Below are 16,353 nucleotides of genomic sequence, written 5' to 3'. Positions count from 1 at the left end.
GAAAGGCTCTTATTGGACTCGAATTTTGCATGTAACTATCACAGTAAAAACTAAATATATTTAACTGAAACTTCACACAAGGCTTCTTTGTTATTAAACCTTAAATAGCAAAGATAACTCTTGATTGACTTTGGTAGGAATTTTTGGCCTTTCTGGATTTTCAAAAATTGGTTAAAGTTTTGTATGAAATGTATTGTCAAGCTTTGTATCAGAAACAACTGCATACATTGGAGTGAAACATTTGATATGGCATTCTGCTGCATAAACAAGTTAGCTAACTCTTACTTGGAATTGAATTTCAAATTATTGCCCTTAGTTTATTCAACAAATTTTGTCAATCTATATCTCAGTATTAATTATTGGTGGTTCTGCCTTCTCATCAAATGTACATACATTTTATAAACAAGTTGGAGACTCTTATTGAAATTAAATCAAATTATGACGGTTATTTGACTCAGAAAATTTGGTTTAAGTTTTTATCATTGCCATCGTAAAGTTTTTAATTTTTGTAATATTAAAATTGCAATAAAATATCTAACTCAGTTACTTAAGCTGTCCTGATTAATGGAAATTATGCCTGTATTTGACTAGTAGAGCATGCAGTCTTACAGAAAGTTCTTGTTTTTCTCCACAGAGTCTATGATGCCAGCAGAGGACCAGGTGGGGATGATGCAAATAGATTGTGAGGTAATGAACACTCAATTGATACACGTACAGAAAACTGCCATACCTCGAGACATACGAGAAAAGCACAATAATACACATTCCAGATTTAGGGACGACTTCAATCCCTAAAGTGAAACAGATGGCAATTTAGTGGCTTTACCACTGACAGTGCTCGATGAGAAAAGGTGTACATGTTCATAAATATTCTACATGTGATGCACATGTTCTTTTTATAGAATGTGCAGAAAAGTGGAAAAAGACTTGGAAGTTGGAAATATTTTAGCAGAAAAGTGGAAAAGACTTAAAAGTTGGAAATATTACAAGCCAGGTTGATGCTAGTGCTATAGAAGATTTGGACGTGCATGGAAAACATAGTTTTCCCAGTAGAATTGTGTGTTTAGTGCTGTTATTTATTGATGCGAAAGAGAGATAACTCTGTTTTGGAGGGAAACGATTTATTCTTTCTTGATGTTGGAATACTCCATTAGGTTAGACAGGTAGATAGGTATATATTCAGCATTACCATATACTTCCAAAAAAAACCTCATTTGCCTTACAAGATTGAATAGTCTGTGAATGTATGGGAGGGGTGACAGGATAGAATTTTTTTTATTGTTGTGATTATATACTCTGTTCCATTGTAAATGGAATTAAATGTTCATTTTGCATCCTTTTCTTTTAAGTGTATGATTGTGTTTTCTTTGAAAAAAGGGGAACTTTAAACTTTCATTTGTTTGATATAATATTGAGCCGCGCCATGTGAAAACCAACATAGTGGCTTTGCGACCAGCATGGATCCAGACCAGCCTTCACATCCACGCAGTCTGGTCAGGATCCATGCTGTTTGCTAACTGTTTGTCTAATTGCAATAGGCTATGAAAGCAAACAGCATAGATCCTGACCAGACTGCGCAGATGCACAGGCTGGTCTGGATCCATGCTGGTCGCAAAGCCACTATGTTGGTTTTCTCATGGCATGGCTCAATTATGTTTTAAGTACATTATTATACTTCTTTGCTGAGTTGAAAAATTACCATGTGTGGCAGAAAGTGTCCTAAAAATATGATCTTCTGGGATGTTTATTATTGTTTTGCCATAATAATATACTTGAAAAAGTCAGAGATTTTAAACAGAAGAGATAATGAAGAGGCTGTATAAAAGGGCATTGTATTAGTCAACCACAATTTTGTTCAATAGTTTTCTGCAATATTATTGAAGTGCTTTAAAAAATACATGTATCGAGTTAGATTTTTCATGATCTGGTAAATCCGTGTTTCATTCAACAGAAAATAAAACATGCCTTTACAGTTAATGTTGAGATATGTTTTATAAATAAGATACCTTCCATGCTTATTAACCCTTACCCTGCTAAATTTCTAAAATGGACTGGTCCATCATTCAGTTTGAGTAATACCATTTATCATTCGAAGAGGTGTTCATTGAAAATTTACTGACTGAATAGCGAACAGTGCAGACCATGATCAGCCTGCATGGAGTTGCAGGCTGATCTTGGTCTGCACTGGTCGCAAAGGCAAAATTACTTGCCGCCAGCAGGCTAAGGGTTAAGTATTAAAAGCAAAACAGTTCTGATCTTTTTTTTTTTGTACATTTAAATTTACATTAAGATAATCAGGTTTTCAATAGTAACTTATTTTTATTGTGAAATTTTACAAAATATTTGTGATGTGACTTTTATTATTGAGTTTTTGTATTACATTTATAAACTTCCTTTTTGTTAATTGATAATATTATAACATTTCAATTTAGATATATCAAAATCACGAGATTTGGGATTTAATTCTAAGTCCTACAGAATGAGAAGATGGAAGATTTTTCCAGTAGTTTATGGCGTACAAAATAAAAGTGATATATATAATTAAAATTGAAATCTTTGAGCATTCAAATTGTTCTATACTGATGAAGATTTCATTTTTTAGGCAGCTTATATTTCTAGATATTAATCCTTTATAGCATTGCATGTTTCAAGACTAGATTAGCCTTGCACTGAATAAAAAAGTGTGTATAGATGTACGTGTATGCATCCAGTTTCGTATAGATTATCAGTTAACATGGCAAAGTCATAAAAGTTTTTCTTGCGATAGATTTTAGTTTGTCACAATGTGTCAGAGTCATTGATGTAGATTTTTTTTACTTTTTTATAGATCATTAGTGTAGTCAGTGGTATGATACCGTAAGTGTCATATGTTTGAGAAATCCATGCTATTGTTTGTCACAACATCTTGAGGGGTGATTTTATTCATTATAATATAATTTCATATTCTTTATAGATAAAGCATGTGGAAAAGATTTGAGAAATAAAAAATTTGGTTTGAAATCAGGCTTATTTCTCTTACCAAAATGTTCATGATGTTTAGAGATTAAGAATACATACTTTAGATAAATATGCAAAATTAAGTTTGAATTTAATATTCAGTTAAACTTGTTTTAGCAATGTCATTAAACTTTATAATTTTAGCTGCGGGAAATGGATTTCTTTATGTAAAATACACCTGAGATAGTCGTCTTTCAACATTTTATTTCAAAATATTCTTGACTGACTGAAATTTTATATTTTTTGGTGTGAAATTTAAGACATATTAAACATGTTAAAGATTTATATAGATCCATCCTATTTTTTGGACCAAAAATACTTAGTGAATTTATTTGAAATGGTTAAGGGAAGTTTTGTGCTGGGAGTTTTAGAATTTATACATTCCATTTTACTCACTGTAAATAAGCTTTTTTCCCCTCTATTATTTTCATTTGTCTATTGTCACTTAATTTCATAATTTTCCAATTTAATTATGTTATATAATGTTGTATGCATATCTTTGACTTTAACTGATGGCATATGTTGACATATGTTTACATCATAGTATAATATGTGGGTTTTCAAGTTGCTCTGGTAATGAATTTGTAATATTTGTCAAGAGTTGCTAGATATTTGTAAATATCCCTTTACAGACCAATGATGAAACCTTTTTTATATGAAAAGATTTGAAACTGCTGTCTTACCCTTGCATAATCGTTAAGAGGTGACGTATGGTTTTACTGCATCTCAGTGATTTCAGTAGGTAGAAAAGTTTTGATTCATACTTTATTTTGATGTAAAAAGAGTTGTGAAAAACCAAAATGTTTAGACCTTTTGTGTACTGTGTTGATGTGCCATAAAGCCTAAATGCAACTGCAAATTTTTAGGGACTTTTAACTCGCAGAACATAGAAGCATTTCTTAACTTTCATAGAAAATTTTCACCTTGAACTTACTTGAGCTTTATTGTTAAAAGGCATAATAAAGATAAATTGATATTATTACTCAATATTATAAACAAGTTGGAATTTTTATAGCCATTGTTTTAATGAAATTTCGTTGTAGTTCAGAATTTCTGACATAAGGACTTCTTTTAATTTTTAACATTGGACCATTTGCTATAAGTTTGAGTTGTAGTTTTTCATCTGATGTATACAAGCATTATTTTTTATTTATACAGTACTGGCCTCATGTTCACAAAACAGTTTTTTGTCTCATACGTGTTTTAGATTGAAGTTTTAATATCAGACTAAGCCCAGGCTGAAAATGTTTTGTGAACACGAGGTCTTACGTATTATCGAAACTGCACCAAAGCATTATGTGGATTCATCTAATATTCCACATATAATGAAATCTATGCAAGTTACTATCCTCTGAGCTGTGTCACAACAAAAGGTCCATCATAACTTGTTTGGTTTGCAATGTCACAAAGATCTTATTTTATTCATTACTATAAACTTACATTACTTCATTATTTGTAAATGAGCAAAACATTTGTCTTTCTTGTAAAATCCCCTGTCACAGAGAAAAGAACTTGCAGTACATTTAGAAATACAAGCAGTTATGAAAGTTCAGTTTGATTTATAGGTATTTAACAGTATGAAAAATACGTAGTACATTGTTTCTGGAGATGGTCTGTTTTTATGCAAGTCAACAAACACATACTTATAACAGTTGAAACACAGTATCTCAAATTTCCTGGGATTGAGCGTTGTACTCTGAGATAATCGAAATTTGACTTAAAATGATATTTTAGTGCACTTATTTTCGAAACAGGACTTAGAAAATGTCTTCGAGATTGCTGGAATTTTGAGATAAGCGAGTTCAAGATATTGAATTTCAACTGTGTATATTGGGATTTTTTCTTTAATTTTGTTAAATTTACAAATTTGTGTACATTTTGCTTACATTAATTATTGTATGCTATGGGGTTATTTCTTTTTCTTTTACAAATTTTGTAAAGATGAACAGAGAAACTGAAAATATAGCAAAATGGAATATACTTAGTTATGATTTTTGCAAAACCAAGGTTTTTGTAGAAGGAAAAAACGGTTTGGGGGAGGATTTAAGAAATTTTACTGGTATTCATTTCAACCGAGACTGACATAAACCAAAATTTGCTGTATTTGAAGTTGACTGTTCATTTATATTTTATCATGTACATACACGATCTAAAAAAGATGTAGTTAGTTTTAATAATATATTGAGATATAATTTATGAAATTGTTATTTATAAGTTAGTTTATTTTATTTGTTACTGGTATGTTACAAATTTTCGTTTCAATATTATTTTGTACCTTTGTCCTTGTCTTCAAAGTTACACTAAAGTAAGTTCTTAAATGAAGAAAAAATGAGGAATATAAAATCAGATGAAATATATAGCCAGTTATGAAAGCCAAGTAGAGACAGCTTAGCTGTTTTTAGTTTGTAGTTTAAAGCCACATTCTGCTTTACTAAACACCTCTAGTCTTTATTTCTTATATGGAATGGGAAATTTTTCTGTTACATATGATATTGGCCTAGTCTGTTGTATATTATGGTAGTGCACACATAATGACATAATTTACATATGGTTACATAATACTCCTCATTATGAAATAAGTCATTCTTTTGGCGTAAACATAGTCAAATGCACACAAGACTTGCTTTAAAAAAAACAACTCGAGAATGATGAAATTGCATATGGAGAGTATGTAAAATGCCATTTTATCATTACAGGTCCACTACCTTAATCAGATTAACTGAGCCAATTTCATGCGGTCCTCCGTGTTTAAGGTCCGTCTTACATACATAGAGATACAAGTGTTAAAAATCATCATAGCTACTGATTACCTGGATACTAAAAAATGTTTGATAAATATAATATTAAACAATTCTGGTGATGTGTACAGATTTAGGTAGTGGCTGCATGATGACACTCGGCAGATTCAGTGTGATTGCCTCATTACGCAGTTTTGCATCCTTAAGAAATAACTTAACACTCACATAGCTTCTGTAAAAACCAAAGACTGCTGAAATTGCTTGTGGATACCATGCAGATATTTTTCATGGCCCTGCTAAAACATGTACACATAGTCCCAGGCAAGCAATGTGTGTTTCATTCAAAAACATCTTAAAGGGACCATGTAATAGCTACATCTCATCTACATCTACATCTTTCACCCAACCGTCGATTTCCGACTATCACTGGGCGGCGCTGTCAGAGAAACAGTTGTTAAAGAACTGATATGTTACAATGTTAAAAGAATAAAAGCTAAAAAAGACAGTATGCTACAGTTAAAATGGGACAGAGGCAACAGAATTACATACTGACCACCGCCAGCCTGTCTCTAAAGATACTGAGACTGGGGCTAGATTTAACATGAGTTGGTAGGGAGTTCCAGAGTCGGATGGTCCTAGGGAAGTAGGAGTTAGAAAAGTACTGAGTGTGAGACATGGGGATTAAGTAATTTAGGTTTCTAGTTGGAATAAGATGAGATTGGTCGACTGCAACTGTCTGGGTCCTTATTTTATAAAACATTACTAATGAATTGTGTAACCTTCTATATTGGAGTGTATTCCATTCTAAGGTTTTCAGCATTTGTGTAACACTACTGGTGTAACTGTAGTCATACATGACGTACCTAGCAGCTGACCTTTGGACATTTTCGACTTTGCTAGTGAGGGTTTTTTGCCAAGGATGCCAGACGCTTGAACAGTATTCAAGTTGAGGGCGGACATAGGTGTTATAGGCAGCAATTTTGACCTTTTTATTATCAGTTTTGACATTTCGTTGTATGAAGCGAAGAGTGGAAGTTGCTTTGGAAGTGATACTGTCAATGTGTTTGGACCAGTTTAGATCTTTGGAAATGGTTATGCCTAAGTATTTAGCTGCCTCACAAGTTTTTAACTCTATGTTGTGAAGTTTGTAGGGGTAGACTACAGGATTTTTCTTTCTAAAAATTCTAAGGACTTCACACTTGTCCGGGTTGAACTCCATGGACCATGTCTTCTCCCAGGTTTCTAAGCTAATCAGGTCTTTTGCAGAGATATACTATCTGAAATGGAGTTGATGGTAAGGTATATTATGGTGTCATCTGCAAACATTCTTGCGTTACATTTGACGGAATCTGGTAAGTCATTGATATATACCAGGAAGAGACATGGCCCAAGAACAGACCCCTGGGGAACTCCAGACAGTACAGGAAGTTCACTGGAAAAATGACCATCAACAGCGACTTTCTGGGAGCGGTTGGACAGGAAAGATTTGACCCATTTGGTAATTTGTGGGTTGACACCAAGGCTTTGTAGTTTATAAATTAGTCTAATGTGATCGACCTTGTCAAACGCCTTGGAGAAGTCCATGACAATAACATCTGTTTGTTGACCCTGTTCAGTGTTATTGTAAAGTTCCTGAGTGAAATTAATGAGCTGAGTCTCACAACTGTGACCTGATCTAAAGCCGTGCTGGAACTGGCTAAGTAGCTTATGCTTGTCAAAATAGGTCATAAGATTGGAAACAACAATGTGTTCAAGGAGTTTGGAAGCAATGCAAGTTAGGGAAATTGGGCGATAGTTACTAGGTTTAGACTTGGGACCTTTTTTAAATACGGGGGCTACGGTGGCTTTTTTCCAATCACTGGGTACTAGGCCAGATTCGAGAGATAACCTGTATATATGGGCTCCTAGAACTGTCGGTAAGGTCCTAGTAATAGATACAGCCATGTACCAGTAAGAACTTGCATCTACTACAGAGCTACTATTAAAATGCACATTTTCATTGTTGTATGAAAAATATAGATATACAGTATATACTAGTCAGAGTTTTGTATAGTTTAAAACTGCCGTCAGATGTTAATTATTATCATCATTATTCAGACAAATTTGTACAAATATGCTGAATGTTTTATTGATTCAGAAAATCTCAAGATGTGATAGTTTCATACATTGCAAAATGGGATATTTTGACATACTTAAAATGTAGATCATGTGCCATTTCTCATCTACAAATTATATCTACCATGTGCTGCTGAATAAATTATCATTCATTTGTTCTTTATGATTTAAGGAAACAGTGTTTTTTGCACAATTTTAAGAAGAAACCCATAGTTGTTTTTCACCGTAAGATCTGAGTATTAGAATACAGTTATCCTACTTAAAGTATATTGATTACATTTTAAAGATTTTATATCATATTTACGTTGCCTGAAATAATCCGATCACATTCCATTGGTCATTGCTAAACTTGAATACTCCAGACCAGCACGTGTACTTATTTGCACATTCTTTATTCATCTTTTCCTAAAAAAGTTTGTCAAAATTCCTATAACAAATGCCTGCCATGGATACTTTTTCTAAGGGATTTGTAAATTTACTGAATTGTGCCTAGTTAGTAAAGATTTGTCAATGAGTTCAAATAATTTTCTAGCAAAAAAAAATATAGCGTATTTCAAAAGAATCCTGATGTTTTTAGGTCATTCTGTTATTTAATTTGAAACTTACAACATTTTTCCTATGATATGTGTATACAGAACTCTGACCAAACTGCAGCTGCGGAATTGTGTGAAATTCCAAAACTACAATAGCTGTATTGTTTTATGTCTTGGATTTTTTTCATTAAATAAAAGTATTTTGTTCAGTTTATAAATGTCTATCTAAACATATATTCAAATTGCACTGGAAGTCAATAGTTAACATTTTTTAAATTTTTAAATTTTTTTTTTTTAATATCTTCAACTAAAAAAAATAACAAAAATTCTGAACCTATCAAGTTTTTACTTTTCTAAAAGGCTATAATTTAACAAATACATGATAGGTCATCTACAATTTTACGACCTGTGGTTCCAAAGATATCTCATGTTTAAATGTGCCACTGTCTGGTCCAGCCCCTGGTAGGCTTGTATATTGTTCAATACTCAATATTCCAGTAGAGACCGAAATAGAAAGTCTTCCAGATTTTCTCCTGGCAACATCCCATAGAACAAAGGTCTACAGCTGAGTAGCATGAACTGTGGAGACACTGAACAGAAGCCGTCTACCTCAAGAATGAATGCAAAAGAATTCTCTCTAGTGGCTAGACCTACTGCTGATGGAGGGGAAACCTCTGGAAATGTCCGGGTGCTACGACCAAAAGTAACCGAGACGTTAGCCGTGAAAAAAGAAGATACAACATCATGTTTAGGCATGCGACTTGTACACTGTAAAAAGATGCCTGAAGCCTTCAATAAGGCCTTCCAGATTCACCAACAAGAGGAGTTAGACAGAGAACAGGCCAATATCATAGTGGTCGAGGGGAGAAAACTTTTGATTGAAGTTCTCCCTGAAATGTACAAACTGTATTCCGTTACACCATTGAAGAAGCTATATCAAAAGGTACTCCGAAGCGTGGACCGAACCCAGCTGCACCGAATGTAGATACCTACTGGCAAACTTTGACATTCCTCCATCCTCAAAAAGTGACATGCAGAAGACGACCAACATGGTGGTCTCTGCTATATAAGGACTGAATGGCAGTGATATGTCTGAAAAAGTAGAAATGTTAAAGGAGGTGAACAGAAGACGTAGTGATCCAGTAAATTCAATCAACCTAGCAATTGATAACCGATATAATTCAACTACAATATACAGTCGAAAGAAAGCCGGACAGAATGCTTCCCAGTCTATTGATATTGTTCTGCCGGCACACCTACCAAGGTCCGGGAACAGTTGTTGAAGGTTTAGGGTTCGAACACAGAATGATCACAATCCAGGCTTAACATCTAGCAAAGAGACAAGGCTGTAATCCAGACTACATATTTATTTTCATGTCAGGATGTTTAATATAAATAAATACAGCAAGAAGATTCAATGTAGAATAACATCTTCAGTAACTTTGGAAGCCGAAGTAGTCAGGTTACAAATATATAGGCTGTTATAGGGAAGCTCCTCAGATGACCATTATAAATATATAGAAGTAGGGTACCTCTCCGGTTTTCCTTCTTTTTGACATAGATATCAATGAGTGGAGCTCAGCGGAGCTATTTATTTATCAGTAGAGAGTTGCAGCGTTCTGTACTAGAACTTTGGTGGAGACGATTGATAAAATAAAATGACCAAATTTCAGGGTTTATATAGTCTTGGAATATGTTCCACTGATGTCACTAGTAAATGACATCAGGAGAGCCGCTCCGCTTGATCCGATTAAATTCGGAACAGGGAATCGGTAAAGTCCATCGCGATACGCGCTTACGGAAGTTATCGAAGTAACCGGAAGTAGAAAACCAATACAGGAGGAGCTGAAATTGAAACATACGATTGACCAAAATATTGAATTATTATGGGCTTATGTGGAAGAATCTGGGTGGAGCATCGGAGGAGTTGGATAAAGTGAAGGTAGATCTTTCGATAGGGTAGAACGAATATGATGATAAACATAATCTGATACCTCGGCGTTCTCAGACAACAACAAATTATACATGCGGTTTAGAATAAATAAGTAGCCTTTCAAGGTCTGACGAGACGAGTAGCCTAACAATATTTCCTGTGAAAAAATGACCGAAAAGCAGTATATCATTGCTGCAGCGGTTCAGAACAAGGTCTGCTGGACAAGTACCTGGCTTTGAAAAAAGGCTATGATGTCAAATGCCTAGACGGCCACGCAGACTGTAAATCATCTCTTCATCGTAGTGCACCACTGTCGTAGTACCAACTTGGGAAATCAATTGGAGAACAGTTAGGGGTACAAGGAGCATATATTAAGTATGTTACCACTGACGGGAATGTGCGATCAGCCGCTGGAGTAGGAGAAGCTATAGGATTACTGGACCCGATGTGGAAGGTTGAACGACAGGCGGACCCTATTTACCTCGGGCAAGCTTAGTTTCGACAATGTTACCAGGCGAATTTCAGTGCCGGAATGATCTCAGCTAAAACAAGGGAAAAAAAAAACAAGAACAGCAAAGAGCGTTCAGTCAAGTCATCAAGGGTTGGTGTAGTCTAGTGTTCAAAGACCTAATGAGAATATATGCTTTGGACATTACACAAATCAGGAAAGCGTTACCTAGTGTCCTAACTGCCACTGTAAATTGGTATGCCGAGGACTGTTCAAGCTGTAGGCATCACTCATACCTCTGTGGTGGAGGTGTTACCAACGCTTCGGGGAAACGTTCTATGTTTCTAGCCAGTCATAAAATCACCACAACCCATTCATGGAAAAAATGACAGACATTTAATACAGGTAATAATTAAAATGAAACTAAGTGACTCTGCTGTAGAACAGTTGAAACTAAGTACCAGTAAACAAAAATGTGAGACTGTTAACCGCTCTATCAGAATACCTCTGCCAAAGAACGTCTACGTGTCAAGGAAGTTACATGGCCTGTTGGCATCAACAGTTCACCGCCTTAACAATGGAAGAGGAGGAGGAGGAATACTAGAGAAAGTACGCGAAACAACCTGAAAAAAAGTGGAAAGCAGATTACTATCCAAGAGGCGGCAGTTAGAAGATCACCTAAAATACCAGGCAGCTAAACCTTCAAGGTCAGACTACCGTTAGGAAAATAGACCCTGTGCCTTCAACATCAAGGGTAGGAAACTCTGCCGACCATAGCTATTCACAGTGATGCCTACAGTTTTCTTCCTTGTGTTAGAGAAAAATATACAAGAACAAATCTGATTTGGAATAAGGATAAATAAATAAATAAATAAATAAATAAATTCTGATCTACATCAATCACTGTGTTGTACAGACATCTCTACCTGAAACTTATAAAATCTCTTGTTTAGTGAAATAATTGTTACTGTTGTTTTTGTTGTTGAAACTGTATATTCTGTAATAAAATGCTATTTTGTAAATATCAAAATGTATGAACAGTAACCAAATGAGTTTGTTTTTAAATTATAACAATTGCAGTCTCTTTTTAAATAGTGAAATTTAAAAAGATTTCACGGCAGATGTCAATAAAAAATATGTTGTGATGACTACCGTGCAAAATGTTGTACTTCACTTGAAGAATACTACAATTGTATTAATAATACCGTAAAATTATGAAAAACGAAAACAAAACACCCAACGCAGCTACTGTAAAACCCGAAATAATTGCCAATCTTTAAACAAATACTAACACTATGTCCTTTAAAACATATGTACCTAGGCTGCATCATTGAAAAAAGAATATTATAAAATGCTGGTACTATTTAATAAAAAAAGTAAGAAAACTAATCATTGATATGACAAATACTGACCGATAAACTAAATCAGCTATTAAAATCTGGCTCTGCTTTCATTCCTATACATTCAGAGTAAACAATTAGCCAATCCCTTTCTGGTGTTGAATAAAAAATATCACCATGGCATTTATTTAGAAATTTACGGTAATTACTTATGTTGTTATTTTATTAGGATTTTCACTGTACACCAAAACAAATACAGTATGTAAACAGGGAAAATTTGTCGAAATACACAATCTTAACAACTAAAATTCATGAATTTAGTCTATCAAAATAAGTATAAAATAGCTCGGCAGATCTCGACAGCTCGGCAGCAGGCATTACATCATGACCTCCGAAGGTTAGATGGAAATACAATATTAACACTATAGTAACCGACAAGTTGCATAAGGCCCATGCTTCGAACAGAAGCCTCGGCTAACACACTTCTGCCTCTCGGTATTAATGCTATGAGGTTCAATGCTCAAGCGTTTCAGATTAAGGCAGAGTGGTTCGTGACATAGGTGTGATTCATCTAAACCTAGATCCAGAGACAGAATGTGTTTAGTGATCATGTATCGCAACCTATGGGAATGAAGGGTATGCCAGTCACCATCCGGAAACTTGGCTTTGATGCCCCCCATAGCCTATGGGTCCTTTTTTCACATAGCTCTGCCAAATACGACAGCCATGCGCATTTTGCTTTATTTTTCCGTCTACCATTTCTTTGTATTTTTTCAATGCCTTCATTTTTAACTCTAGAAATGGAAATGAGGCTGTAGACTGTATACCAAATATATCTTGGCTATAATTACCCAAAAATTGAAAGTGAAAGTAGAATTTGACATATTTGCTTGAAAAATTACATGTTAAAATATATAATGATTATATAATATTAAATAATACAAATAAAATTAGAATTTCTTAAATCAATGAAATGTCAGCCTTTCACATCAAATACCTGTAACCTGTGAAAGTTTAAACCAAATACAAGCAAAACTGAAAAGATATCAAATTTTAAAGTGGGTCACCGTCTCTCCATTTTAAGCTATATCAGGCCAAAGACCACAGTTATTTTTACTATATAGGTTCTATATAGACACTGTAAAATATTGCAATTTTGTCTGCGTTCCAAGCAAAAAAATGCCTGTACTGAATAGAACTATCCAAGAGAAAAAATCAAGCTACAAAAAATTATGGGTTGACCGGCTCCTTTTTCCATTATATTAGACTAGACCATAACGCCTATGGTAAATAGTCTTTTGACGGCTGCAAACAGGCAAAATCTCTCCTCTTCAAATGACCAGTTTTGCATATTCATACAATTTAATCTTAACAAAATTCACATCTAACTATCATTTTACATCTCCTCTCTTAAATTATGCCTTTAATTGCATGTCTTTCATTCAATTTTCACCAATATTCAGCATCAAACAGACGAACTATTTTCCGAGTAAGCACTTCCTAATTGTGGTCAACCAAGGGCAAGTAACTTGTAACAAGTGATCTTGTGCCATATTGTTTTATAAGGTTTTTTGAAAAGTCGATGGAAAGTAATTTTCCTCATAAACTTTTTTTAAAACGTATATATTTTGTCAATGATCTTGTCCATGTAAATAGAAAATTGTATTAGTAAACCGACTGTCTATTGTTTCATCATTTAAAGAGAATTCCTATAATTTTTTTCCTTTCATAGATTTTTGTAAATTCACATACATGATGGGACTATTTGCGCTAAAAACAATGAACAAATAAAAACGATAGGTCACCAGGCTTGTTTTTGTGAAAAATTGTTTTGAACACACCCACTGTTGCTGAAACTGCCAGCGATTTTTCAACATTTTCATAATTTTCTGTTTTTTTTATAAATACCAACCAAAATATACATGCAGGCGGCACAGATTTAATCATATACTTACTTGATATCATAGTCATATCTGTAATACTCTATCGTTACAATAATGGGTACAAATGAAAAAAAAAATATTGTTTCATATTTACTTTTGTGAACTTTTTTTCAATGAAAAATACCCATAGTGAAGATTTTTTTTTTTATTTTGAAAAAACTCTTTCATAGATTTTTTTTTCTTTTTCTTCTTGTGTATAGATAATTGTATTGTGAGCATAAAAATGGCTAAAAATGTATGGGTCACCAGGCTAAATTTTATGTTAAGACCGCTAGAATACAACACCTGTTCGGACGGAAATGGCGCGAACCTGGCCAAATTGATTACATGTTTATCTGCTAAAAGTTAAAAAAGTTTAAAACATTCTTAATTCTTTCTATAATTGAATACTAAATAATCTGAAAGGTGATATTGTCTTATCAGTACTAAGTCAATTATCTTACATTATATGAACAACACTGTCTTTAGACTAAAATGCGATGTGAAAACACAACCACAAAAATAGCAAGATACCTGTCAGGCATGATACTTGTCAATACAACATAAACTAGTATCAACATTTGATTACTGATATAACTTATCAAAAATGTTATTTCATTCAAGATTTCTCATATTTAAGATTGTCTCTAACATGTTTCAACAAATGTTGACTTCAGTTCAGTTATCCATAGAAAGTGTCGGCTGCGCAGAAAGATGCGCATAAAAACTATAGGAATTCCCTTTAAAAATATTTGTGTGTACATAAACCGTGGCATACAAACAGAATAGTGAGAATGAGAATGAAAACAAATGAATAAGAACACATGGACTTGATTTGTTAAAAACGTAAATTCCAATCACACCAACAAATACGACACTATATATATATGTACCATATTCTCCTAACCGTTCCTAACTTACAATGCTTTTATACGATAATAGAAGTCAAAAATGTTACTTGGAAATAAAAATATAAATAAATTGCAGTATGAATGCTTAATGATTATGTTAACCCCATGAATAATAACGTTATATTCACAAATTGTAAAACTTTTGGGCGTTACTTGTACTGCAGTGTACGTACGTATTTTTAAACTTTTAAAGTATGCGTAATCATATTCTTAGTCTGCACCTATCTGCCATTTCTTAATTCATTATATAAATATAAAGCTATGTTATGGTGGATCAATACATTCGACGAAGTCTTTTTCTCGAAACTATTCAAATCGAAACTGTGTCTGTTTTAGATTTCCGTTTGCGTTGATCATGGTTCAGCTCATGGAGAAGAAAGAGTTTTTTTTTTTTCAATCACTTATTATTTCTACACCTAGTGCAATATTGTTGGCATTCTTTGAAGTTCTTTTATATCAAGCATAAAAAGGAATGTATATTTTGTTTTCCTTTTCAAATAGACGTAAACACGGTAAAAGTATTTAATATAAAATTTCAAAGCTTAAGACTGGTGTTATATTGTCTGATATGTTTTAGTTACAGTACTGTTGATGATGGTGTTTTATCGAGCTCGTTTATCAATAATGTCTGCTTACGATATAGTAAGAGCAATATCATTGAAAATGATGATGATGATGATGATGATGATGGTAATGATGATGATGATTTTTGTTATTCTTACTACTGTTGTTGTTGATGATGATGAGTAGAATGTGCATTTTAATGTGTATTTATAAAATTTATAACAATAACTTTTGTAACCGTTGGAATGCAAACATTTTAAAGTGTTACATTTGTTTTAATATAAAGCTGTATAACCTGCTTTGTTTCATATTTCAGCAGATATTGTAAAACTATATGGCATGGGTAAAGAAAACTTACATATGGATGAAAAATATTTACATGTCCTGGTATTGGGTAAAACTATTAGAATGAATAAGTTGTTTGCGGTAGCAATACTTGAAGTTAAGTGTACAGGTGAATAGTAAACGAAACATTTATTTTGTAACTCAACTACTGATTTTAGTTCGTTTAAAAGTTGTTGTTTTTGTTCTTTTATACACGTTCGGCTACAAACTATACATTTGTTTATATACTCTCCCACGCATCGGTCGAATATTACAATAATTTCCATATCGCCGTGTGAAGTAACGGTAGTGGATACTCAACGCTGGTAAAGGAGTGTGAGTATATAATAATATGATATAATTATATATCATTTAAATATCATTCAATATTGTACATTATTATATACCTTACTATAAATAGTAACAAAAAACTCGTTAAAACCTCTGTTGACTGATCCATAATGGCACACTAGTGTGCCTCACGCACCTTAATCATAATGACCCCGAGTAACCAGAACGTCAGCGATT

At 33.5% G+C, this 16,353-nt stretch overlaps 1 protein-coding gene across 1 annotated transcript in view; it reads left to right on the top strand.

The window, feature by feature from the left end:
- Positions 1-5,635, top strand: part of LOC123552618 (cyclic AMP-dependent transcription factor ATF-6 alpha-like) — a 69,518-nt gene extending 63,883 nt beyond the window's left edge. The window contains exon 14 of the mRNA XM_053524226.1: positions 635-5,635. Coding sequence (XP_053380201.1) covers positions 635-795 — 161 coding nt within the window. The 3' untranslated portion in view covers positions 796-5,635. The remainder of the gene's footprint in view (positions 1-634) is intronic.
- Positions 5,636-16,353: the final 10,718 nt, after the last annotated feature.

The sequence above is a fragment of the Mercenaria mercenaria genome, chromosome 15 (assembly GCF_021730395.1).
Source record: "Mercenaria mercenaria strain notata chromosome 15, MADL_Memer_1, whole genome shotgun sequence".
In the NCBI taxonomy this organism is placed as follows: Eukaryota; Metazoa; Mollusca; class Bivalvia; order Venerida; family Veneridae; genus Mercenaria; species Mercenaria mercenaria.
Note: the sequence above shows the minus strand (reverse complement) of the source record. Positions and strands in the feature narration are given on the sequence as shown.